The sequence below is a fragment of the Kogia breviceps genome, chromosome 16 (genome assembly GCF_026419965.1).
Source record: "Kogia breviceps isolate mKogBre1 chromosome 16, mKogBre1 haplotype 1, whole genome shotgun sequence".
Lineage (NCBI taxonomy): Eukaryota > Metazoa > Chordata > Mammalia > Artiodactyla > Physeteridae > Kogia > Kogia breviceps.
This window is the reverse complement of record NC_081325.1, coordinates 7,029,093-7,055,434: the sequence shown is the minus strand read 5'-3', so window position 1 is coordinate 7,055,434 and position 26,342 is coordinate 7,029,093. Positions and strand designations below refer to the sequence as shown.

The 26,342-nt window shown below is 42.4% G+C and overlaps 1 protein-coding gene across 2 annotated transcripts in view; it reads left to right on the top strand.

The window, feature by feature from the left end:
- FLT1 (fms related receptor tyrosine kinase 1) overlaps positions 1–26,342 on the top strand; it is a 175,702-nt gene that overhangs the window by 96,344 nt on the left and 53,016 nt on the right. For both annotated transcript variants that reach the window (XM_059041793.2, XM_067016795.1), the window contains 2 exons: positions 3,444–3,752; positions 8,432–8,578. In XM_059041793.2, coding sequence (XP_058897776.1) covers positions 3,444–3,752; positions 8,432–8,578 — 456 coding nt within the window. The remainder of the gene's footprint in view (positions 1–3,443; positions 3,753–8,431; positions 8,579–26,342) is intronic.

The window sequence follows — 26,342 nt, the reverse complement described above, 5'->3', positions numbered from 1 at the left end:
GTCGTCCAGTGTATAACCACGGAGTGCTTGAGACCTTTCCTCATCCGCTGAAAGGAGTGATGGGAATTCTGTTTCCAACATACCTAACTCGAAGCTCACGACATTTTTCCTCCAGAAATTTAAGCGCTTTAATCTTCAAACTGAGCACCAATTCATCCAATCAAGTCCCCACTGCCCGGACTCTAATTCTCCTAAATTCTTTGCTCCCTGTCTTGAGAAATTCTAGCCTTGATGGGTAATCACAGACTGCTTACATTATTTCTAAAACTCTTCTCTTTTTCTTACGCAAATCTCTGTCGTGAGATTCAGCCTCACGAGAGATGAGACTAAATATTCTTTAGGAATGTTGCCCCTCCCATGACGATTTTCTGAAAAATGAATGTATATTTGTTCCACACTAATACTCGACCTAGTGCAGGTCATGCTTTAAAAGAGCTGGCTAAAATTTAACTGCTCAAAATCAGAAGATCGAGATTTGGGTCTGTACTGACCCTCATTTCAGTCATGCTGCTCCTTCTTTAAAATACAATAACAGGGCTTCCCTGGTGGCGCAGGGGTTGAGAGTCCGCCTGCCGGTGCGGGGGACGCGGGTTCGTGCCCCGGTCCGGGAAGATCCCACGTGCCGCGGAGCGGCTGGGCCCGTGAGCCGTGGCCGCTGCGCCTGCGCGTCCGGAGCCTGTGCTCCGCAGCGGGAGAGGCCACAGCGGTGAGAGGCCCGCGTACCGCAAAAAAAAACCCAAAAAACAATAACAACAGAGCTGCCTTCGGAACTGATATGAACCAGTTTGCTATAGGGCCATGAGCATCCTCCACGGCTTCTACTTCACCTCTGCTATTCACTTGTCCATAGTATCTATTTGAAACGAGCAAAGCTTTCCAGTCACCACTCACTTTCTTTTTAGAGAATGCTATTTCTGTTCTCTAGTTGAAGTAAAGCCTTTATTTCCACCTGAGAAAGGAGATACCTTTCATCCTTTTAATTTCTGTGCTTGTCCCTTTCATGACCTTAATTCACACGTTTGATCCAATCAAGTCAAGACGTCCACCCCCAAATGTGCACCTCTGTAAATACATTAGCCTTTCACCTAACCCTGGGTGGGATGTCTCCTGAGCAAGGGTGGCGTCTTCTCCACAGCATCTCCTAAGACGCCGTGGATGTGATTATGTGTTGGATGGATGAGTGTTAGTTGGTGCTACCGAGGACTGGGCTGAATCTGCAGCAGATCCTTAAGTGTGGGAAGATTTCTTGTTTTCATTTTGAGAGTTAGAAGGCAATGCTTTCTTCGGTCTGTTTTTGTACTCAGGCTAAAAAAAAAAAAAAATCGACATGAATTAAGGGAAGAATCCCTCTGGTTTCATTACCTGGTTTAGGACATCTTATTTATCGCCTTCCACGGATCAGAAAAGAATAGCGGAGGGGATATACTGAGAAATAGATCATTTCTAAGTGCCATCTGACAACATAAACCAAATTAGCCTCCTAACAGTGTCCCCATATGAGAAACGGACCTGAAAACGGATTCGATTCTTTTCTTTTCCTCCGTGAGTGTTTTTGCTGTTTTGTTGGCACTCAGCGTGACCATGGGTGTGTTAGCAATTACTGAGGGTGAGACAGGAACAGCACTGCCTTATCTCCCTGGTTTCCCAATGTCACTAAATGCATTTTATTTTGAGATTCCTGGTGGTGCTTGGCAAAGATAAACAAAATCTTCCACCAGGAAACCTGTGAGCTATTTCCACAGGAAGTTTCAAATCACTAAAGTAAATAGAAACTCTCTACATGATCTCAGTGGTGTTACTTGGGACCCACTTGGGTTCTAACTACCAGGATGGGACTTCGTAAATGGAAGCCTACAGTCTTTTAAGAAATAATTTGATTGAAACCAGTGCACAAGACTTCTGCCCTAGTATCTGGGTAAAAGTTGATGGCTGATGTTTTACTCCTCACGCTTGGAAAGTGTCCCAAATATAAAAAGATGCTGAATTAGAGGGGCTATTTCTGACACCTTATTGTTATGTTAAAAAACTATGGTCAGCTGCTTCTGCCTCTTCTGGCACATTCCTAGGTTTTCATTTTAAAAGCAGGAAAACTTCCACTGGCCTCCTCTTTCTCCAGTCATTGACAGCTTCATAAACCACTGCTACTCCCCGCTCCCAGGTTTCAGATGAATACTTTGGCATTTCTTCAGACGTGATACTTTATAATAAAGCCAAAGCCCAGAAAAATCAGAAAAACAAGCAAAGTGAGATTTAGGAAAGAGTTGATATGATATCTAATTTTGGACTATTGTCCCCTTAAGGTTTAAAGGTTTCTTTATAGCTTTGTGTGCAAAGGATAATAATAATAATAGCATAACATAGCGCTTTTCATCTTCAAAGTTCTTTGTGAAATGTTGGCCCCAGTTCTGTGCTCAAGTACAGATATGCTGCTAGTAACAAGCAATGGGAGGGTTTTGAGAGCAGGCCAGTTCAGGGCCAGTAACAACCAGTGGTATTCTAAAATCGTCTGGTGAGATGGTCCAAAAGGAGACGAAGGAACTCTCAGTGCAGAAGCTAAATGATGGTCCAGGTTAAGAAAGCTGGGGAGGAGAGCTCGTGAGGTGCGGCGAGAGGCACCAAGAAGATGGAGAAGAAGGTCACCTGGGAATGACCTTGGAGAAAATGACTTGCAGTGATGCAGTCCTTTTAGGAAAACGTTTAATATGTCTTTAAAGAGCAGATTTGGTTTAGAAACCTTCTGCCCCCACTTTGGAATCTAGCAGCTCTTCAAGATTAGTTGTCCGCTTTTTTCAGAAGAAATCTTGCTCTTTTATGTCCGAGTAGAGCAATCACCGTAAAAGGGGACCCGAGCAAGGACCCCTGGGTGCCACCAAAGAGCAGGGGAAGTGATGGGCCAGCGGCAGGAGGGGGATAGGCCATCGATCCAAAGTTTAGGATTAAAGTGCTAACTGGAGTCTCCTGGCGCAGACCTGGGACTTCCTGGTCTCACTCGTTCACAACTTAGTTAAATAAGTTTGGCACCTGTGGTTTCTAGTACACACTCCTCTTAGAGTCCTTCACTATTTTGCCCACTTACCAGGAGTTCTGCCCATGAGAAAGCAATGGGTTATCAGCCCCAGTTGTAAAAAAAAAAAAAAAAAAAAAAAAAATCATTCCACTTTGAAGAGCAATTTTGAGCACATAAGCGTACCCTCCTAATAACATCCCAGTTTGCATTTCCTGCCTCGCTTCTGATGGAACGAACTGAGTTGGTTCCTACCTGCCATGTCTGATCCGTTCCCCTTAAAAAACAACAAAAAAGATAAATACCATCCTTTCAGTGTTGATGCTGAATTTGTGTAGGAACAATCCTTAAGATCCTTGACCGTCTTAGAATGAGCTATGACCTCAGGATGAGATGTCGATTTTCCTATGCACTCAAGTCCTTTGTTCTTATTTTCCAGATGTACCCAACGGATTTCACATTAACTTGGAAAAAATGCCTACGGAGGGAGAGGACCTGAAACTGTCATGCACAGTTAACAAGTTCTTATACAGAGACATCACCTGGATCTTGCTGCGGACAGTGAATAACCGAACCATGCAGCATAGCATCAGCAAGCAAAAAATGGCCATCACGAAAGAGTACTCCGTGACGCTTAACCTCATCATCAAGAACGTTTCCCTGGAAGATTCGGGCACCTATGCCTGCCGAGCCAGGAACATGTACACAGGGGAAGAAACCCTCCAGAAGAAAGAAGTGACCATTAGAGGTGAGCACTCCAACAAAAAGGCTGTTTTCTCTCGGATCTCCAAATTTAAAAGCACGAGGAATGATTGTACCTCACAAAGTAATGTAAAACATTAAAGGACTCATTACAAAGTAACAGTTGTGTCATATCATCTTGATTTATTGTCACTGTTGCTCATTTTCCGGCTCAGAGGAGAAGCTCCTCCCAAAATGAGTTTGGCCACGATAGGAGTAACAGTGAGCCCCCCGGGCCCCCCGGCTCTGGGCGCCCCGTTCAGGCCGAGGGGTCCGCTCTCTGGGGCCGACCTGGTGCACGTTTGGATTTGGAGGATCCCTGCAGTGCATTCTCTGTGTGTTTTGCTCTTTGCTGTCTTCTCCTGCCTGATAGACAACTCGGGACTGATCCTTTCCTCCCACTTTAATGCCCACCTCTTTTTATGTTTATGTTTCCAAGCTGCCAAACCTGAATAATTTAAACAGATGCTGGTGTCTGCCAAAGATGGACATGAATCAGTTCACTGGCCGGCTCAGAACAAGGACAGTTGAATTGGAGACTCTGTTGGACCTCGGCCGGGTTTTATTTCGTACTGTTTCATCTGCTCTTGATTTGTAAATAGCACCTGGATGGTAGCAAGTTATAATGCTTATTTATTTGAAGATGCTTTTTTTTTTTTTTTTTTTTTTAATATTAAGCACATTAATTTTAAACTGGAGCGTCTAAGGTGGGCCCCAGAGGTGCAAGGTGTTGGTGTCATTCAGAGGTATTAAAGCTTTATCACAGTATGAATTAACGGAAGTCCACCCAGATCAAGCCCAGTTCTCTCCTGCAATCCCAGTAGCTAGTCAACAAGTCCAGTGGGTGTTCTCCTCACTGCCTCTGAGTGGGCTACACAGCCATTGACAGCACCTGAACAAAAGTAGATCATGCCTTTGTTTTTAATATTTTTGTCCCTGGTTAAAGAACTTTATCCTGTCCAATGGATGGCATTCAGCTGTGTACCATGATCAGTTTATCAAGGAAATAAAGGCTCTTGTGACCAGAGGTTTAATGCATTCTTCTAAATGTCAATCTCAAATCTGTCCACTTTTTTAAAAAAAGCCCACTTTCCCCATATGCAAATTCAATAGGATTTTTTTTTTTCCTGGGGATTAATGGCAGAACTACAGAAGTAGAATTCAGAGTCATTTGAAAATGCACCCCATTTTTTCAATCCAGAGAGATTTGTAATCTCTTGTGGTCAGCTTGCATTTGAGGGGAAAGTGACTTTTTCACCAATTTCATATGCATTGTTCTGTTGTTTTCATTTATGATTGATCATGACATGTGACTTGCCTGAACTATTGGAAAACAAACTGTAGTGACCAAAATAGCCATAGCTGAGAACACAGTGGCTGGTCTGTTCAGGAGGAGGTGACAATATGACAGCTTTTCAGGCTTGGGAACTCACCAGACTGTTTCCTCCTTTAGGTAACAGACTCTGTCCCACGGCTAAACGTGGGAATTGCTTTTGTCAAATGTGAAGGAGTAAACAATAGCATTTCCCCAGAATGCCACTTTTATGGAGCCCCAAATGCTCTGAAAACAATTAGTAACCTGGAAGTTGTCAGCCCAAAGGAAAGAATAATCAATTGTATCTGGAAATTTTACCTATGGCTCTTTTGCCTGACGTCTTTGTTCATTATAAGTCAGTGTGTTCCTTCAGGAAACTGCCTTAGTACCAGAGGGCTTGGGGGTGGGGGCGGGAGGCTCAATTTTGACTAAAGCTGAAAAAGCAAATGAAATGGTTTAGGGAGTACTTTTGAAAAACATGGTGAAATGGACATGCAAAAAAACCTATCATTTCCTAGGGAGGGGAAGGGTTTTAGTAGTTACAGAAGATGATTTGAAGTACTTCCGGGAGATAATCTGAAGAATCCCATAGAGTAATGAATCCTTCCAGAGAGTTTCAAAAAGGAAAAGAAAGGACCGGGTGGGTTTTGATTTTTGTTAGCCTTTGGGGTGTGGTGTAGGGGAGGATAACGGGGGAAAAAGAGAAAGAACCAAGAGCCTGCTATGGAGAATGACTGAGATGGGGTAGAGGGTGTGAGGCTGGTTCCTCGGTCCCCTTTCCAAATGCAGAAGCGGCACTACGTATTTGTGGGGCCTGGCAGATCTCTTGGGCTCAAATGCCGAGAAGTAGAAGGACCTGGTGGGGAGCAATCTTTGGCTGTTGATAACCAGCAGAAACATTCTGTTCATTCTGATTTTCTCAGTTTGAAAGGATCAGCTCCATTTTGTTAGACTTTGGAAAGCAGCTATTTCCATCAGATAACTTAGGTTTAAAAATATGGGTTCAACGTAACTTTCCTATTTAAAATGCCAAAATAGATGACTATAAAGTGGAAATTGATTTAAGAAAAAAGCAATTCCTTGGTTGATTGGTCATTTTGAAACTTGCCAAAAATGAGAACTTTTTTTTTTTTTTTCCAGAAATGGGTACAGAGAAAAAAATCATCATACTGTATGTTTCAGACACGTTTATATGAACTTTGTATTTCATTGAGAATCCTCTGTTCATTCTGCAGCCTCTGGCTGCTTCTCTCGTCTGAAGTTTGTGTGTAGTACAGATAGGGCCTTTGGGAGTTCTGCGTGACGTTTATGTTAAAGTAAGATGCTCTCTTTTACATAAGCACTGTTTTCAAATACACCTGTCAGGGAAGCCAAACCCTGTCTGTGTTGATGTTACAGTTTGTAGCTGTGAAAATGATTCGGGTGTGATAGGCCATGTATTCAGACTTCCTTCTTCTCATAGGACCTATGGACAGTGATAGATTATTTTTATCATATTTAATGCCTGGGAAACAGTAAATGTGCCAGAGGAAGCTATTACAAGTATAACTCAGTGACCTGGGTCTGTTCTGAGTTTTAAATGAGGTGTGTCAAAGTTGGCTGTAAAAGATGATAAGTAGTAATATGATACTGTTCTTTATTCTCTTGTCATGTTTCACTGTTATGTCTGGGGTCTCGACTGTGTAAAAATGTCACAATTGTAATGATCAAGCATGTAAGAATTAACAGAATGGAAGATTTTGATACATGGCTGCGTTTTCAATTAGGAAAGGCTATTTGACAGACTGGACAGGATGTAAACCCAGAACTATTAAGATGGGTCTGCCGGGGGCGGGGGGGGGGGCACAAGATAAGACTAGGAGAGCTACACTGAAACAGGCCAGAGGACTGTTGCTATCATGCATTTCACCCTAGATTTGACGAGTTTATAAATTAGCACTCCTTCAAGTCTGTCTTGCCTTCGGATTGCATTTTGTATAAAACGTGAAGAGACTAAATGATAAGCTATGGAAATCAAAATTGAGTGAGAAATCTGTTTCTCCTGACAGAGAGTCACCCTGCCGTGTCGTGCTATGTCAACGTGTTCTCAAAGTCATATGGTAATATATTTCTTAACCTGAGATTTCTCAATTGCTTTAATGAATGCTAATCCTGAGAGTTTCCCTGCAGGAATAAAAACAGAAAGGTTTGGGGACTCGGCAGAATCCTGCAGGGACATGGAATCAAAGCCATTGCAAGGTGTCATCTCTTAGAGCGTTGTAATCACTCCTAAGCTGCTTTCACAGTGTTAGTACAATAAGCTCAGACTGTGTAATTGAAACCAGTGACGCAGAATGTGTAAGTGATGCCAAAACTATTTTGATTTCTCTTCCAGGATTTGCAACAAGTGGTGGTGGTGGGGGGGGGAGGATGACTTGAGAGGTGGGGGAAAGATTTCAGGAGTTGTCTTTACTCTTTGACCATGGAAGCTTGAGTTACCAATCCAGCACCTGCCCAACTACAATGTATGTGCATCAGCAGGACTGATTCCATAAAAATAGAGACACGTACTCATGGGGGCCTTGGGGTACTGCTGTCCCTCTGTGAGATTTTAATGTTGTAATGTATTGCATCCTGATGTATTAAATCCATTTTGTTGTACTATATTGGTTGGCATTTTATTAAAATAAATTGTATCATATTTGTATGTTTTAAGAGAAAGTAATATAAAATACAATATTTGTACTATTATATAGTGCAAAACCTACACATCTGTGCCTCTGCCTCTTGAATTAATCCTCTGTTCGTTTGCATTTGGGAAGGGATTGGAGGAAAGAGATAATCAATAAAGCTTTCAGAGTTCAAGAAATTCTCCCACTTGGTCTGAATGCCCTACAGTTTAGGTTACTGACAGCTGAGTGACACGAACATGCCCTCACATCTTAATAAAACACGAAAAGACAAAATTCCATTAGCTCATTACTATAACTCTCTGTATTTAGGTAAAAACTCACTATAAGCCTATATCCAAAATCATGTCTGTTTCCTTTTCAGTTCCTAAAATATCATGCAAAATCCTTAGGTTTTAGAAAAAGCTTCTCTCAAAGAAAGGAAGGAAACTAGTTGGCCAGGCAAAAACCTTGATATTGAAATCTAAAAATACAGAGTTGAGTTCTTGATTTTCCTCTGTGTTCTAACATTTCAGTTTATTGTAGTAACTTAATAAAGAGGAAGCAGTAGGCTAACCGTAGAGGAGAAATTGAGGGAATAAAATATGAACGAAAACTTATAGTTGAGTTTTGCTGTTTTCCTATTTTTAAAGTGTTGATATGCATATATAATAAGAGAATAAAATTGACGAGTAATAACAATTCCCTTTCTTTATTCACTAGATCAGGAAGCACCCTACCTCGTCCGAAACCTCAGTGATCACACAGTGGCCATCAGCAGTTCTACGACTTTAGATTGCCATGCTAACGGTGTCCCAGAGCCTCAGATAACCTGGTTTAAAAACCACCACAAAATACAACAAGAACCTGGTAAGAGATTTTTTTTTCCTTGTGTTTACTTTCTCCTCACCCTCTTCTTCCCTTAAAATTCCTATCACCTCCTTCCAGGATGTCTAGAACTACTTGCTGATAGACCTGCAAAAATGAACTGGGCTCTGGTTCATGCTTATATCACTTCCAGTGAGGGATACTGGAGTCAGTTCTTATACAGACCATATTCCTACCCCTACAGAAAGATCCTTCCAGAATCTGCTTTAAATCGTGCGTTCAGGGAATTCCCTGGCAGTCCAGTGGTTAGGACTGCCAGGGCCTGGGTTCGATCCCTCATTGGGGAACTAAGATCCTGCAAGTCACGCAGCAAAAAAAAAAAAAAAAAATCGTGCACTCAGAAAGAAATGGTAAGAACCCCCTCAAAAAATGTTTCAGTTCATCTTGACAGCAGTGAAGAGTGAGACGTTAGTTCCTTGATTTGAGGTATAGCAGAGCTTTGAACGCCTGGCATAGATGAAGTTCAGAGTAGATTTATAGTCTCCTTAGTTCACTTGATAACAATTTCAATGATTTGGTAAAAAGAAGAATATTTTAAATTACATTTTATAATACTGGTTAAAAAAAATCTAAATTAATGGTCGTGTTGATTGTCTTTCAACAAAAAAATATATTTAATACCAACTACACGTAAATCCGCAAGTATAAACACTATTGTGCGCCTCATGATTCCATGGTTAAATAAGAGTAAAATGAACTTAGTTGTCATTTTGATTAGTAATTACATTTATATTAAAGATAAACTTGCCATTTATTTGCAATATCCCGACAACCTAAATCAAATAACCAGCAACATGGAGTCCATCCTTCAGTGCGAATCCTCAAAATGAAATCTCCATTTGAGTTTGACGTGCGGAAAAAGGTTGTGGTAGAACATCTCCAGTTTTAACGTATCTACAAATATCTCAGAAAGGCCTTACACCAAGCAGGTCCCAAACTGACCACATCACATGATTTTCCTCCTCTTGTACAGACATCATGTGTCCATCACCCGCAGTAGAGGCGGCCCCTCTCCTTCTCCCTCCTCCTCTAATGCATCAGGCGGAGCAGGCTGTACCTACGAAACGCGAGCTGTTTCTCAAATCCACCCTTTCCTCTCCTTTCTTCTTGTCGGTCTCCTAGCTCAGGTGTTCACCGTCTATGTATGTCCTGGACATCTGCGCGAGTCTCCTCACTGGCCTCCCTACCTCTCTTCTCTCTCTTTGCATCTGTTGTCCACACAACTAACATGGCCCGTCCCCGCTCCAAGGCTTCCATTGGCTCTCCATCACAGGACCCAGTTCAAGCATCCGACAAAGAAGGCCTTCAGCTACGGGCCCTGCCTACTCCTTACAGCGGAATGCTCCCCCCGCCTTGAACTTTATGTCATTCTGACAATTGCCAAACTCTTCCTCTTGTAGATCGCGGCACATGTTGCTTCAGCCCCTATGCTTTTTTTGCTCCTGTGTCCCCTCCGCCTGGAGTACCTTCCCTTGATGGAATGCCGACCCACCCCTTAAGACACTGGGTGTCTTCCCTCCTGAAAGCCTTACTCGACCCCTGCAAAGAGGAGGCAGGTGCTCCGTGAGTCTAGGCGTATTTCTCTTCTCTCTTACTGAGTTATTTTCTAGTCACCGGTTCCTGAGAGTCTGTACCATCTATGCATATTTGCTACTGCCCTCCTCCGGTATTGTATCATGAGTTCGTGTGTATGCTCTCTTCCTCTGTGTCTATCATCACATCATGGCCTCATCCTGAGTACAGTGTATCTTCATGTTATTTGTATCTTGTCTTTTTGTCCTCAAAACCTGGCATAGTGCTTTGGCCATCAGTAAATGTCTCCTGAGTGAATGAATGGCTGGTTTTCAGAAAATCTTATTCTATCCTTAGCACGTTCACTTGGTAGCACAAATGCCTAGACTTTGGTGGAGGAGAGAGGCTGCATCATAGAATTTTTAAAGCTAAAGGGACCTTTGGAATATCTTTAGTTCCATTTGAAGAACAGAAAATGGAGGTGCAAAAAGGTAAAGTGATTTGCCCAGGATGACACACTATTAAGAAAGGTAGGGCTTCCCTGGTGGCGCAGTGGTTGAGAATCCGCCTGCCGGTGCAGGGGATGCGGGTTCGTGCCCCGGTCCGGGAAGATCCCACATGCCGCGGAGCAACTAAGCCCGTGAGCCATGGCCACTGAGCCTGCGCGTCTGGAGCCTGCGCTCCGCAACGGGAGAGGCCACAACAGTGAGAGGCCCACGAACCACAAAAAAAAAAAAAAAAAAAAAAGAAAGGTAGTTTCATAGAAAATTCATCCCTTGAAGTATTCTAGCAAAATAAAAGGATGAATGAATATGTGAGTAAATAATAGCTTGGGAAACAATGTCTGTATGTAATATGCTCCCCTTAGAGATTCAGAGTTCACATTAGTGTGTTAAAGACCCAAAGAAGTCCTGTACTGAAAAAAAGCAGGTGAACCTGTGCTTTTAAGTTCTGTGTTCCCCAAACTGACTTGATCACAAAGTATATTTTGTGAAATGTCGCAAGATGTTGGAGGGTTCTTTGAAAGTACTAAATTTGACTTAAATTCAGTTTTTGTGCTTTGGATATGGATTCAAGAATTCGAGTTGAACCAGTCTGAAAGCTCATGACTGTTCTGGGATGAGAGGGAGAGACCAGGGAGTTACGATAAATGGAAAAATATTATGAGGCGTTGGGCGGGTTTGCATCCTAGCATTGTCCTCATGGGTCAGAGAATTTGGGCGACTCACTTATCCTTACCCTCTGAGCCTGTATTTCCTTATTTATAAAACTGAGATAATACTGACCACAGAGGAATGTGGTATGGTTGCAATGAGGTAATGTAACTGAGCGGACCCACAGACATGCTTTAGTAAATACTATTCCTACCCACCTCATCTGTATAGAAATTGTCCCACGAATTGTCAGAATCTGTTGGAAGGTATCAGAGGGTTAATTAATAAGTCAGCTCAAATGTCAAACGACTCTAAATCTAACAAAGATATCCTCCTCACAGCTTTCTTTGATCTTTTGAGGGCCAAAAGAAGAACATCTAAAAAGAGTTTTATATAAATTCTTATATAAAACCTTTCCTGAATAGCATTCTAGTATGCTATTATTAGCATTTATTGAGTTCCGCTATACTAAATTGTCAGTTTTCTCTCTCCCTCTCTTTCTCTGTTCCCTTTATTCACTCTTTAAAACTAGTATAGTTTTTTTGGAAAGGAATTTAATTTTCTGGAGATAACCTCTTTCTTACATGTATTTATACGGTACTTGTAAAATTTCATATGTAAGACTCCCATTTGAGGCGGCAGATTCAGCAGCCAATGCGACACGCTATATGACTGTGTGACCCTTTTGTCTGTGTGTCTAGATATCTTCAAAAATACCACTTCTTTTATGGTTGCTTCTTTTTACAAATCTATAAGTGACGATGACAGATAACCAAAGTGATCATCCTTAATTAACTCACTGGTTGTTCCAAAGCTGACATGGAAAAAACATCAAGATCACAGGCTGAAAAAGACTGAAAGCTAGTTCATTATATCCTAAGCCTTTGGAAAGCTCAACTGAGTTTTTAAAACCTGAGAATAAACTGTACATCCTTTGGAGACTTGAGATGCATCTTTTTATATGAAGCCTGGCAACTCGAAAAGAACCTATATACTGGGAGTATTTTGGTGACCTTGGATCATTGATAGGATCTGGCCCGTTATCATTGTTTTTGGTAAATGACAACTTTCTCGATCCCAAAGAAAACAGAGGAGGGCGTTAATGCTCTGGACAAGTGGCGATCAAACACCCGCTGATAGAATTTAGGGGAGGGGAACTTCTTCTCTCCCTTCTCATTTCCTTTCAGGAAGACCATTCCGTGAGGGCAGAGCCATTCTAGAGAAGAAATGCAATTTCTAGAAAGTTCTATGAAAGCCAAGTCGTAAGTTCTTGGGACAAGGGACATCAAGCAGGGACAGAAGAGGTCCTAAGCACGCAGCCCAGGGAAGCACGTGCTCAGGGGGGCAGGAAGCCCCCTCCCCAGGGCACCCACGGGCAGACTCCCTACTGCCAGCCGCACAACACAGCACACCTGCAGGCCTCCCAGGGCCTCGACTGCATGGCCCAACCCCGCTAACTCCCATCTACCCCCGTGACTCCCGCCACAGCCTCTGCACGGGCTCGTCTTCTCCCCCAGCCTCTGGCCAAAGGAGCCTCCTTTCACATCCCAGAGCACATAATCCTTCCTTCTCTCTGACGTCCGCATTTCTTTTTTTTTTTTTTTTACAATCTGTGTCATGTCGTAGAGCCACGTCACTTAGCTGTTCTCTGGTTTGACGTGTGCCCGTTAAAACCTTTGAAGATAGGTATACCATCTTCATAGGTTTTCTTTATCGAAAATAATAATAAAAATATACTGAGCACTCACCAGGTACCCAGGAACTGTTAGGAGTTTTACAAATGTCTCGTCTGTTGATACTTTCCACGACTGTCACGTGAGGTAGGTACTGTGACCAGCCGCATTTCCGGGTCTGTTTTGGCTTCGCACACTCTTGTTAGGGGCCCGGTACTAGTCCAAGCTCTTTACCAATATGAATTTGTTTACTCCTCCTAACAATTCGGTGCGGTTTGCTAAATTATCGTGCCTGTGTGACAGGCTGTGGGATGAGGAAGCAGAAACATAAGGGAAATAAGTGGCTCCAGGTCATAGGGTTAGTGGGTAGCAGACCGAGGGTTAAACCAGAAGAGCAGCTCTGAAGCCTGGGCTCTGAACGCAGAGCACGTGCAGCTAAAACGCTAGCTCCCATCACTCAGAAGAGAACAGACTCTAGTTTTAAATGACCTCATGGGCATTAACAAGCATTTAAAGCAATGAATATTTCCTCATTTCCAACCCTTAAAGATTAAGCTTCCTAAAAACTACAGTTTGTTTTTTAAATTTTATTTTTAAAAATGTAAAGCATATTAAAATATTCAAAGCATTTTAAAGAAGTGGGCGTGCCATATATAAAATTAAAAATTATTTTGAACCAAAATCCAGTTAGTTTTAAAAGGTCCAGAATTCATTCCGTATCAGCCCCACAGACTTTTATTCACTCAGGAGACATCGTTAAGGGACTGTTTTGTGTCTGGTGCCGTGCAAGGCTCTGCAAATAACAACAGTGGAGAAGAAAATGAAAGTCTGAATAAGCAAATATCTAAGGTAATCAGTTAGTGTACGTCTTTAAGTGAGCACAGCTTCTTCAGGCAGCAGCCATGTGTGTCCTAACTTACTATCATGAGGCCAATGGGCACCAGAGTTAATGAGCCTAAAAATGGAATAAGGTGAATTAATAAATGGGACAGGTGGAAAGTGTGGCTCCATCACAGGATTAAAAGATCTTTAATGCATTAGATAATTGAAAAAATACATCCTTTGTACTTTAATTTTCCTGCTTCAACACTGAGCATACAGTAGGTTCTCAATCATTCATTTTTAGTGGAATACATAGAATGGAAGAGAGATAAAGAGGAAATAAGAGAAAATACGCAAAGAGTGATAAAAGGTAGGAGAACCTCCAGATTAGACCCAAGTAAAGGAGAACTGGGAACAATTAGGAGGGACTGATAGGGTGCAAAGTGTTGAAAGAGGGAGGTGATTTGAGACATATTTACTTTGAAGAGACAGGTTGAAAGAGAAACGAGCCACTAAAGTGAGTATAATATAAAGGACCAGACATGAAAGGAAAATGTGAAAGGACCAGTACCAGAAAAGCACCACGAGAGCTCTAAGTTGGAGACAAATTCCATGACAGTGGCTGCTTTGAGTATGGTTTGATTCTTAGGGGTAGACAGACAGGAAAGCCTCTTTCAGAAACATTCTTTCTGTTAGGCTAACCATTTTAAGGATTTGCACCCAGACTTGGAACGATGGAATAAAGTCACCCTGGAGAACCTCTGACTCCCCTGAGTGTCTTCATAACTCCTCCAGCCACCTGCCCAAGGGACTGGCAGTTCCCCCCAAAATGATCAAAAAAGTCACCTTTCTAGCTCACCCTCTTCCCAGATTCTCCAGTGAGGTCCTCAAATGTTTAAAGCTGTGACAGAGCTGAGTAAGCACAGCAAGTGGGGCTGTTGGCCACTGAGTTCGTAGTGACACTGTAAGGAATCAAGATCAGTCTGCAAAGCAGAGGTGGCAGGAGGTGGGTCCAGCTTAGGTCTGCACCGATGCATGCACAGACCATCTCCCAGATGGGGGCTACAGAGAAAACGGGGTTCCTGACAAAAGCCATTAAACTGCTGAAAAAAGTAAACCCTTCTTCTCTGGAAATATTTCAGAGAACAGAAGGCGATACTGACCTGAGATGTTTTTAGTAAAGCCCAAGAAACCATCATCGAAATTTCTAGAACAGCAAGACATTTTCAGAATAGTTTAAGATTAATAAAGCAGTGGGGTTTGAACCACAAAGAATTCAGGAAGAATTAATTCCATCTCGAAAGGACTGAGGCTGGAAGAGGAGAGAATCACTCTCAATGTTCCTTCCTAAGTGAGATCTTGGTCACTAGGACCAGGCATCTAAGGATCTGAAAGGGGCATCTTTCCTGTCGTCACTGTGTCACTGACACCAAATATCTGTGCCTGTCAGCACATATTCGGATCAAGGTGACCTACTGTCCAGTACCTGGGGGACAGAATTACACCTGAAGTGTAAAGTGGTTCTCATAGATCTGCGAGGGACCCTGAGGGAGAGCAGAGGAGAAAGATCAATGAGGATGTTGATACCCCGGGATGATAAACTGACCGACTCTCAGGCTATTTTTGCATGATTTCCTAGAGTAATAACATTCAGAAATGTCGATTGACCGTTTGCAAAACTTGAATAGTAATTGCCTTTTGTCTCTCGTGAAATGTACCTTATGGTGCAAAACGGATTAAGAGACATCGCAGGACGGAAATTCGTGTAAGCATCCCGGGTACACACAGGGGGCGCTGAGTGGGCTGCTGTTTATCACGCCCACTGAGGCAACGCGCTCACGTGATCGGCTCATCAGCCAATCGCGCCGTCCCTTCCTGTTCCATCTGCGTCTTTAAGGTCAGGGGTTCTAGGTACCCAGACGAAGAAGAGCCAAGCTTCACTAGTAGATACCCCAGTAGCCCTTCATCCAGGAGAACTCTTCTGCCAGAATATCTCAAGGTTTAGTTGTATCTCTGAGAACAACATACGCATGAAGGACACCCTGAACATAGCCTAGAACCGAGGCTCGGCTCTTTTCTAAGGATAAACTTCCACTTAGAAGGGGAGGGGGAAAAGGAGTGAAATTAAGGGGGGATTGGAGTTGGGGTAATGGCAGGGGAAAACAGTTCATTGGTTGGCACTGCCAAGGTTCAGAGCTACTAGCCCAACCCAGACAAGAAGACCCCCGACCCTAACCACAGCTCTAAGCTGCTGAAAAACCGGAGAGTCACTTCCTGCAATTACTTGCTAATGTTTGGCTGGTTTGGTGGGACTGAGGCAGGTAGGGCAGTGGAGCTGTAGGGTTCACATCCAGAAAAGTAACCCGTGAGTAGAGGCCCGTTTTGTACTGGAAATCAGTAGACGTTATTTATGGAGACTCAATCCTGACACCCCCAAATCTCTCTGTCGTCAGGTTTCACCGTATTTAGGTCTTACACGTACATACATAGCATCGCACCGTATCCTAATGCTCTGCCCAAAGAAAACTCCTTGGGTGCCTTCTCCAGCCTATTATCCTCATGCCCATTCAGCCCAGAAAAGCCTCCTGAAAGCTGTCAGCCGCAGCAAGACCCAGCTGAGGGATCACACACAAGCCAGCACAGGGCACAGGCTCGTTCATATAAACAACAAGGTCCCCTGCAAGTTGTTTACGTTTGCTTGGGTTCCTTTTTAGAAGCCCTCTTGAATGTTCAAATGAAAAATTTAGAACGTAAGAAATGGGAGAGAACTGGTAAATGTGGGCATCGCTTTAGAAAGAGCCTCTCCCTTGAAAGAAAAAATTGTGGCAAAATACACAGCCATTTTACCATTTTACCCATTAAAAGTGCACAATTCAGCGACAGTATTTGCACAATGTTCTGCAGCCATCACCACTATCTAGGTTTCAGAACTTTCCCATCACCTCAAATGGAAACCTCGTATCCCTTACAGCTCTTCCCTTCTGACAGTGAGTTAACCTCCTCCTTTGACCTTTTCTGTGACCTCTTGTGACACACGGAACTGTACTTTGAGCGTGGCCATGATCAGCAGCTTGTTTTGTCTGAAGAGCAGTCGATGTTTGAGAGACCAGTAACAGAGAAAAAGGAAGGGAGAGCAAGAAAAACAAAGAAGAGAGAAATAAAGATGTTTGGGGATGGGGGAGGGGGAGGGCAGACTCTCCCAGGAGTCTTCCCAGAGACGGGCAGGGGCCGTGCCCAGTCCAAAGTCACTAACTCCAAAACTAAGAGCCATGGTCTGGGCTCTTGGAGTGGAAGGGGGTCTCCATCCCCGATCCACAATTTCCTGCTTACACTGAAGCCTGGGTGACTAAAGAAAGAAAACTCAGACACTACCTGGATAAGTTTTCTCCTCCATCTCTTGGCAAAATAATGAGATGAGGTTTTTCTATCTCACAAGTTGACGTTCGCATGGAAACCCCTCCTGCCCCCAAGGACAAACTTGAAACAGCTTAACCAGGATCTAAAGTCACACACCCCAGTGCAGCTGGGGTCACCACTCTGCCCAGTTCAATTAAGGAAAATATGCCAACAAATACATTCTCAGATAAGCTCATCTGTGAACTCAGCCCATCATTTGCATGACTAAATCGCTGCTGAAAAAGTTAAATCGAGTAAGTTCATTCCTCCTCCACCCACATTCAATCAAAACTTGATTTTTGCATAATCTGCTACTAAGATGTCTTAAACAATAAGATTGTATATCAGCTTAAGCAGCCATCTTGTGCAACTCAGTCATAATTAAACTATCATCGAAAAATCAAACCTAGAAAACATACTGTAAATCATGCCCCACTAAGAAGTGCATGCGCCCTCTCCCCCTCCCCCTCCCCCTCCCCCCATAGGGGGCCAGTCTCCTGAAGGAATAGGTTTTGCTTTGTCCTTTTATGCTTTAACCCACAACTGTAAATTGTGAAGCATAGATCTGCTTTTCTTCAAAAATATTTTATCATTCTATACATAGTCAATATTATAAAGTTTTGCAAATATGTATGTTGGGATCCACATAGCTTTTAAACTTTCATTCAGTGGCTCTTTGTTGACGGTAAAGAGGCCTACAATTTCATGATTAAAACTACTGTTATTTATTTTAATTAAATAAGTCATACATGAGTACATTTTCATTTTAAAAGCTCACATAGTACCAAAATAGAATAAGCTATAAAAATTTCCCTTATGGGGAATTAATACATAACTGTTTCATGTGTATTTCATCAAAGATTTTTCCATGTTTTTACCTACATATGTGTATATATGCAGATGTGGGGCACAGATATATGTGAGGCAAATGATAGATGGGGTTCATTCATTCATTCAACAGCTGTTCACTGAGAGCCTGCTCTGTGCCAGGAATATACTAGGTGCTGGAAACAAAGCAGGGACCTTGAATCTCCATTCTAATGGAAAAGTACAGGTAATAAATTTGACAAACAAAACTATAAGCCTACAGCATACAATCAGATAGTACTAACTATTGTGATGAACAAAATAAGATAATGGATTACAGTAGGGCTATATGGGAAAACCAGCATCTCTAAGATAAGTTTGAGTTGAGCTGATACTCTGTGTTTTGTTTTATGACTTGCTTTCATCACAATATATCCTGGAGATCTTTTTATGTCTGTACATATCGTCTGCCTCATTTTTTTAAGCAGCCATACACTGTAACATAGTATGTGTTCCCATAATTTATTTAGCTATTCTCCTAACGATGGAAAAACACCTTCTTGACTCTAACCTCTTGTGCAGTCAGTGCCATATTACTTCCTGCCTTAACATGGTCATAGAAACGCTACTTGACTATCCACAGAAAGGCCACTTGAGGTGAATGGCTGTATCCTGCGGTACAAATTCATCCAACCTCACGGAAGGGGCTACGGCCAATCTGAACATAGCACAAGAATTTGTTGGGGCAGGAGGAGTGCATGTGTGTATACTACGTGTGTGTTTATAATTTACAGACATAAGTAGTGAATAGCTAAGGTTTTATAGCTAATAACCGTAGAGTTAGTACCACTTGACTTGTTTTTTAAGTGCCCAGATCATCTTGAACTACTTCACTGGAACAATAGTAAAGTTCACAGTGAAAGGGCGAAAAAATGCTTTTCACTTTTAAGTGTTTAGAAATACATGTGTTTTTGGCATAGTTTCAAGGTGCTCACTTCAACCACAACCCCTTCAGTTCAACTGGTTTACTATTTCTTAAGAGCTTTTAAAAACTATTCTGTTATCATAACCCACTTTTGGAAGTTAAACTAGTGAAGCAATAGACATTATCTCAAATGAAAGAACCTTTGTTTATGGCTTTTCCCTTATTCATTGGTTGCATGGAGAGGAATATTATACAGCTTTTTTCATCACTGTCCTTAATCTCATTCTTGTCTAAGAGCTTCTCTTCTTTCTCTATCTTTTTCAAGGCTATAGAGCAAACAGTCTCACCACGGATCACATCGCCCATCAGATCCCCTTTAGGCCATATGTTTTAAACGTCTCACAACTCTCTTCCAACTTAGCACATTATTATAAGGCTGCTTTTCACCATGTCTCAGATTATTCCCTACTTTACCAACTTTTTTCCCTTACATCTGTAAAGGCTTTGCCACAAGGCTTGGTCTTAGAGTGAAATTCTCAATAAAGAAGGAAGAAGCTGCATGGTGACCATTTGAAAACATAGGACTCATTCATCTTTTTAGTGCTGTTTGATGAGCCCATCTTTCTTCATTTCCGAATTTTGTCAGCCTTTTAAATTTACTAAGCTTGGATTTCTCTTCCCCAGGCATAGTTTTCCAACCTCCAGAGTTTGACTGGATGTGTACTACCTCCTTTGTGTTGTTTGCGGGAAATCAATCGGACATCCTATCGCTAGTTTTCTTGGGTCACCTTTAACCATCCTGAATCTATATTTTCGCTCTTCTGATCCTTAATTCAGATACAGCTCTCAGCTAATGAATTCCTTTAAGAACTGCCAATCTAAAGGTGTGATTATTTACTGTGTACCCATCATCATGAAAGCTACCATTTATTGAAAACTTAACATATGCCAACTTCAAAGCATTTATCATTTAGTTGGTGAGCCAAGACTATCATAACAAAAATTACTTTTTTTTTTTCTAAATGTAGCACTCATTCCCTACCATAAGCCAGACATTTTATTATATTCTAAAGAAAAGGGAAATGAGTAAAACTTAGTCCTTACCTTTGAAAAACTTACACATAATAGGTACAAAGTCAATTCAAAAATATGCAACATGAATGCCATAAAATGCCATCAGATACGGATTAGCACCTCTGACTGAGGTGATCAAGGGAGGCTTCAGGGAGGAAATGTCATTTGAGTTGGACTTTGATGAGTGAAGAAGAGTTTTGATCATGATAAATTGTAAGTTTCCATGGGAATTGTCATGACTTTGGGGGTTGGAAATTATTTAGGTGATCCTTCTGGAAGGAAGCAGGCCTACAATTAAATTACCTCAGCAACACAAAGCAGAGCATCACGTTTATGAGTTCTACTTGTTAGTTCTAATAACTAACACCCAAAGGGGAAAGACAAAATTCAGATAAAGTGACTCTTCAAAGAACCCAACGCGATATGGGGATATATGTATATGTAGAGCTGATTCACTCTGTTATACAGCAGAAACTAACACACCATTGTAAAGCAATTACACTCCAATAAAGATGTTCAAAAAAAAAAAGAACCCAATGCCATTTTGCATAATAACAAAAATTACAATATCATCAAGGAATAAATATAACTGAAGAACAATATATTTAGAGAGAAAATCCTAAAGCTATCAAGTGACATAAAAGATGACCTAAGTAACGCAAAGATATTTGGTATTCTTAGATGGGAATTTTTATTATCAAGTTGAACCATTTTTGAGCCATTTTATAGGTCAAAATATTGACAATTTCATGTTTTGACCTAAAAATAAATATGATAATTTCCCCCAAATTATTACATAAATTCAGTGGAATTCCCATCAACATTCCAACAGTGCTTTTTACAGAATTTGACGAGCTAAACCTGAAATCCATATTGAAGTGTAAAAGTCCAAGACAAGTTTGAAAAAGGGATCATCTCATACCAAGTATCAAGATGTGTTACCAAGCAATCATAACTTAAGTTAATCATGGATTAACTCATGTGGGACAGATAAATAGGCCATTGTGAACAAGTAGAGAGCCTAAAAACAGAACCACAAATATATGGAAACTGAGTATCTGACAGAGCTGGTACCACAACTCAGTGGGAAAAGAACAGATTATTCCGTAAGTGAAGCTGGCATAATTGGCTAGTTATACAGTAAAAGTTAGATTCTTACCTCACGCAATAAACATACCCTTCTCCAAAAGAAAACCTAGATGTATTAAACACCTAAGTGAGAAAAGGCAAAATTCTTTAATCAGATTTTGGGGGGAAGAAAGTATATAAGGGGAATGAATGGTTTATGATATCAGAATAGGAAACATTTCCTTAACAAGTAACAAAAAGCACAAAGGATAATAGAAAGATTGATAAATTTGACTGCATTAAGATTCTAAAAGCTTTTGTGTTAAAAATTTACCATACACAAAGTTTCAAAGACGGTTCATAGAATGGGGAAGACTTGTAACATATTTAACCGACAAGGGCTCAGGATCCAAAACATATAAAGAACCCTAAAATCATTGAGAACAAGACGAATAGGCTGATGGGAAAATGTGCAAAGGACACGAACAGGCAATTCACAGGAAAAGAAGCCTGAATGGCCAACCAAAATGGAAAAAGATGTTCCACCTAACTAGTAATCAGGGATGTCATTTCACATGCAACATTTTGCCATCAATTAAAACACCTGATAACACCAAATATTGTTGAGTAATGGGAAAGGGGAGCTTACTCATTGCTGACTAAAGTGTAAATTGGTATAGTTTGGAAGACAATTTTGTAATACTTGGTAGAGTTGAAAATGGGTATATCCTATAACCCAGTACAAGGAGATACTGTATAACAAGGTACACATAGTTGTGTCAAATGCGCATTGTGGCCTTCTTTGTAACATCAAAAAGAAGTGGAGGGCCTCCCTGGTGGCGCAGTGGTGGAGAGTCCGCCTGCCGATGCAGGGGACATGGGTTCGTGCCCCGGTCCGGGAGGATCCCACGTGCCGCGGAGCCAGCTGGGCCCGTGAGCCATGGCCGCTGAGCCTGTGCGTCCGGAGCCTGTGCTCCGCAACGGGAGAGGCCACGGCAGTGAGAGGCCCGCCTGGCACAAAAAAAAAAAAAAAAAAGAAAAGTGGAAACTACCTAACTACCCTATAGGAGAGAACTGGATTTAAAAAAAAACTGTGGCTTTTTAATATAGTGGAATATTATATATCAGTGAAGTGAACTCCATCTACATGTATCAACAAGGATAAATATTAAAACACTGTTGAATAGAAAAAAAAATCCAAGTTAAAAAAGGATAGGTACCATATGACACAATTTATTTGGAATTTTAAAACCCACAAAACAATATTATATATTCTATAGAGATACACATCTATCAATATGTAGACAAAGTACAAAAACACGAGAATGAGGTGCACCAACTTTAGGATAGTGGTAGCTTTGGAGAGAGGGAGGAGGAGGGGGAACGTATCTATAAATTTTTACAGCAACGATGGACCTAGAGATTGTCATACTGAGTGAAGTAAGACAGACAGAAAGACAAACATCATAAGATATCGCTTATGAGGAATCTTAAAAAAATGGTACAAATGAACTTATTTACAAAACAGTAATAGAGTCACAGATGTAGAAAACAAACCATTTATGGTTACCAACAGGGAAAGGGGGGAGGGATAAATCGGGAGACTGGGATTGACATATACACACTAGTATATATAAAATAGATAACTAATAAGAACCTACTGTGTAGCACAGGGAACTCTACACAATACTCTGTAATGACCTATATGGGAAAAGAATCTTAAAAAGAGTGGATATATGTATAGATGAATCATTTTGCTGTACAGCAGAAACTAACAACACTGTAAATCAAACTCTACTCCAATAAAAACTTAAAAATTAAATTAACACTGCAAAGAAAAAGAGAGAGGGGTCTAAAGCAAATACGGCAAAACGCTGACATCTGGCTATCTTAATGGTGAGCCACACGGGTTACATTTTTTCTGCACTCTTAAAAATCTTTAAAATTACAATGAAAAAATTCAAAACTAAAAAGAGAGCCCTCCTTAAAAGGTGAGCTCCACGGTAGACCAGAGCCTGTATCATAGTGAACAGGTTGCATCAAGGTAGCAACAGGTTAAGGCATGAAAGAAACAAGGGGACGGACTTCCCTGATGGTCCTGTAGTTAAGGCTTCACCTTCCAACGCAGGGGATGTGGGTTCGATATCTGGTCGGGGAGTTAAGATCCCACGTGCCTCCCGGCCAACAAACCAAAACAGAAAACAGAAGCAATGTTGTAACAAATTCAATAAAGACTTTAAGGAAAAAGAAAAGAACTGTGGTTGTCTCCCCTAGTTTAACCATAGGCAGAAGGTTTGATGAATGGGGAAAAATAACAAGGGGAGTAACTGGCCTATTTTTGTGAGCAGGGAAATAAGTAGCGAGGGTAGAGAATGAGAGAAGTGTGATGGGGTTTCTCAGGGGTCATGATGACGTATCCAGGTCTGTGCCTTTGCTGTGAGGCCAAGTCAGAAAGAAGAGCTGTGCTTGTTGATTTTGGACACTCTCTCACCCCATCTCTCCTCCCCGTGAATGGGAAAAGGGAACTGAGCCAGATGATGTCAGCTCATCAGCACCCCTGGTGCCACCCTCTCACCTCTGCAATTACACATCTGTCTCCTTGGGTGAAATCCAAGTCCTCTGACTTTATTTGATCGTGCCGTTAGCCTTAATTTGGGATCTGAGTGATAGAAACTTGGTTGAGGTTCAGGTCAGCTGCAGGGGAGGCCACCGTCGCTGCTCTTCTAAAGGTTCATTGCCCCATCACCCGCTCTCCAGCCACACTTTCACTCTCTGGGATCGCCACTTATACCGTATCTTGCACTTTGCAAAGCTTCAAAGCTTTCGCTGAAATTATTTCTGTTGATCCTCATAGCAATACCATGAAACAGATACAGCAGGGGGGATTTTGTTTGTTTGTTTTATAGATGGGGAAACCGCCCCAAAGGGATTAAATGATCTAGCCAACGTTACAGGGCAGAGCTCTCATGTTTTTTCCAGAACCATCCTGGACTCATCTCTGTCTATTCCTGGATCCAGTAAAGCACCAGTTTCTGTGGCTTGTTTCTACAGAGTGTCTGTTTCCATCTCTCCCCCCTCCACTTCCTTTCCCACCATCCACACTTGGAGTCTCATCACTCCTTGCCTGAATTACCTCTGCTGAGCTGGACTTCCAGATACTACTTTTTCCTCCTCCCAGTCCATCCTGCATTCTCCTTCTAGACTAAACTTCCTTAAACATTGCTCTCATTAGGTCATTTCCCTCGAAAATCTTTGTGACCCTCTCTTTCCTTCTCCACTGAATGGAAACTCCTCAGCCAGGATTTCAAAGCTCTCCTGAATCTGAACTCACCTTTTCCAGCCAACTACTCAAAACAGGTGCTTTGAAAATAAAAATGGCTAAGAAACACATGAAAGAATGTTCCAAAAAGATACAAATTAAGACAACCATCATTTTACTCTATGAAATCAACAAAGTTTTGTGTTTTCCTTTTTTTTTTTTTTTTTTTTGCGGCACGCCGGCCTCTCACTGTTGTGGCCTCTCCCATTGCGGAGCACAGGCTCCGGACGCGCAGGCGCAGCGGCCACGGCTCACGGGCCCAGCCGCCCCGCGGCACGTGGGATCCTCCCGGACCGGGGCGCGAACCCGCGTCCCCTGCATCGGCAGGCGGACCCCCAACCACTGCGCCACCAGGGAAGCCCTGTTTTCTATTTTCTAGATGCTGCTGCTCAGTCCTGGTCAGAAAGTGATAAAAATAGTCTCCTATCCTCTGCTGGTGGAAGCTTTAACTGGTATTATCTTTTTGGAGGGCAGTTTGATTATATGCATCAAGAGCTTTTGACCTAATAGATCTGTTTCTGGAAATCTCTCCTAAGGAGATAGTCTGAAATTCAGAAAAATCTTTATGCTTAAAGATGTCACTGCACTATTCTTTGTAGCTATGAGCAATCAGATATAACCTAATACCAATCATTAGGGTACATGCCTATGATGAATGATTATATTCGAAGCATGTAAGAGCTTGGGCAATAACTTATGCTATGATATTGGGGGGGGGGTCAGTATTTAAATTTGTATAAGCATTAGGAGAAATCTTCCCAACACTTCCCTACTGGACTTGCTTCCTCTCTCCCAGCACACTATTTCACACCTTCTTTCGCTGCAAACCTCCAAAATGACTTGCTCCTCAATTTCAGCAGACGAGTACCTCTTGTTTATTGAGAAAACGTATCACCACATTGTCCAATCTACGTCCCTTCACGCTCTGCCCTTCTTCCTGTTAAAATGAATGAACTATCCCGGCTCCGATCCAAGGCCGGTTCAGCCACTGAGTCGCATCCCCTGTCACTTCTTGAAGAACCCACTCCTGGTACCGTGCCTTGTGTTTTCTCTCCCTCTCTCTCTCTCTCTCTCTGTCTCTCTCTCTCTCTCTCTCTCTCTCTCTCTCTCCCCCTCCCTCTCAGATTATTCCTAGCAGCACACAAACATGCTGTAAAGTTTCACATTTCGAAAACGAATTCATTCCTTGACCTCGCGCTGGTCCCCAGCTACCCCTCCTGAAAGTAACCTCCTAACCGCCTCTCCTCCGTCACCTCCCGTCCCTGCGTGGCAGCCATCATGCCTGTTCCCAGATGGCACTGCAGCGGCTCATTGCCAAGCCCAGTGGTGCGGGACCTCCCCTCTTCGTAGCCTCTCAGCTGCACCCAACGTACCTCATCACTGGTCTCCGTCGTGAGCTCTTTCCTTTTGCTTCTAGGAATCACGCTCTCCTGCTTGTCTTGCAACCTCCCAGGCTACTTACTCCTCCTCAATCCCTGCTGCTTCCTCTTTCTCTCATTTCCCGGGGCTCAGCCTTCAGGCCAGCTGTCGTCTCTCTCTGGACTCACTTCCCATGAGCTTTGCTTCCATTCCCCTGGTTTTCCGTGCCTCCCGAACGTTGAGTCCGTGCAGCCAACTCTAACCCCTACCTCGTCTCTGGGCCCCCAATGAAACCTCACGAAACACAACACAACTCTTGATTTTTCTCCCTCAAACCTGCTCCCCCATCCCCCCCGCCCAGGAAAGGTAGCACTACCCTCCCAGCTGTTCAAACTATCAACCCCGAAGTCAGACTTTTATTCCTCTTTCTCATGTACCACATGCTAACCCATAAGCGAGCCTTCAAAAAGGTCCCCAGCGCCACCAGCCCCTACCACTTCCAACAAACGCAGTCAACCCAGGACAGAGCCACTGTATCTTTTCCCTAAACAAGCTCCTTCCTGCCCCACGGGCTTTGTATTTGTTACTCCGGGGGCCCAGAATGCCCTTTTCCAGGTCTTCACCTGCTCACCCCTGC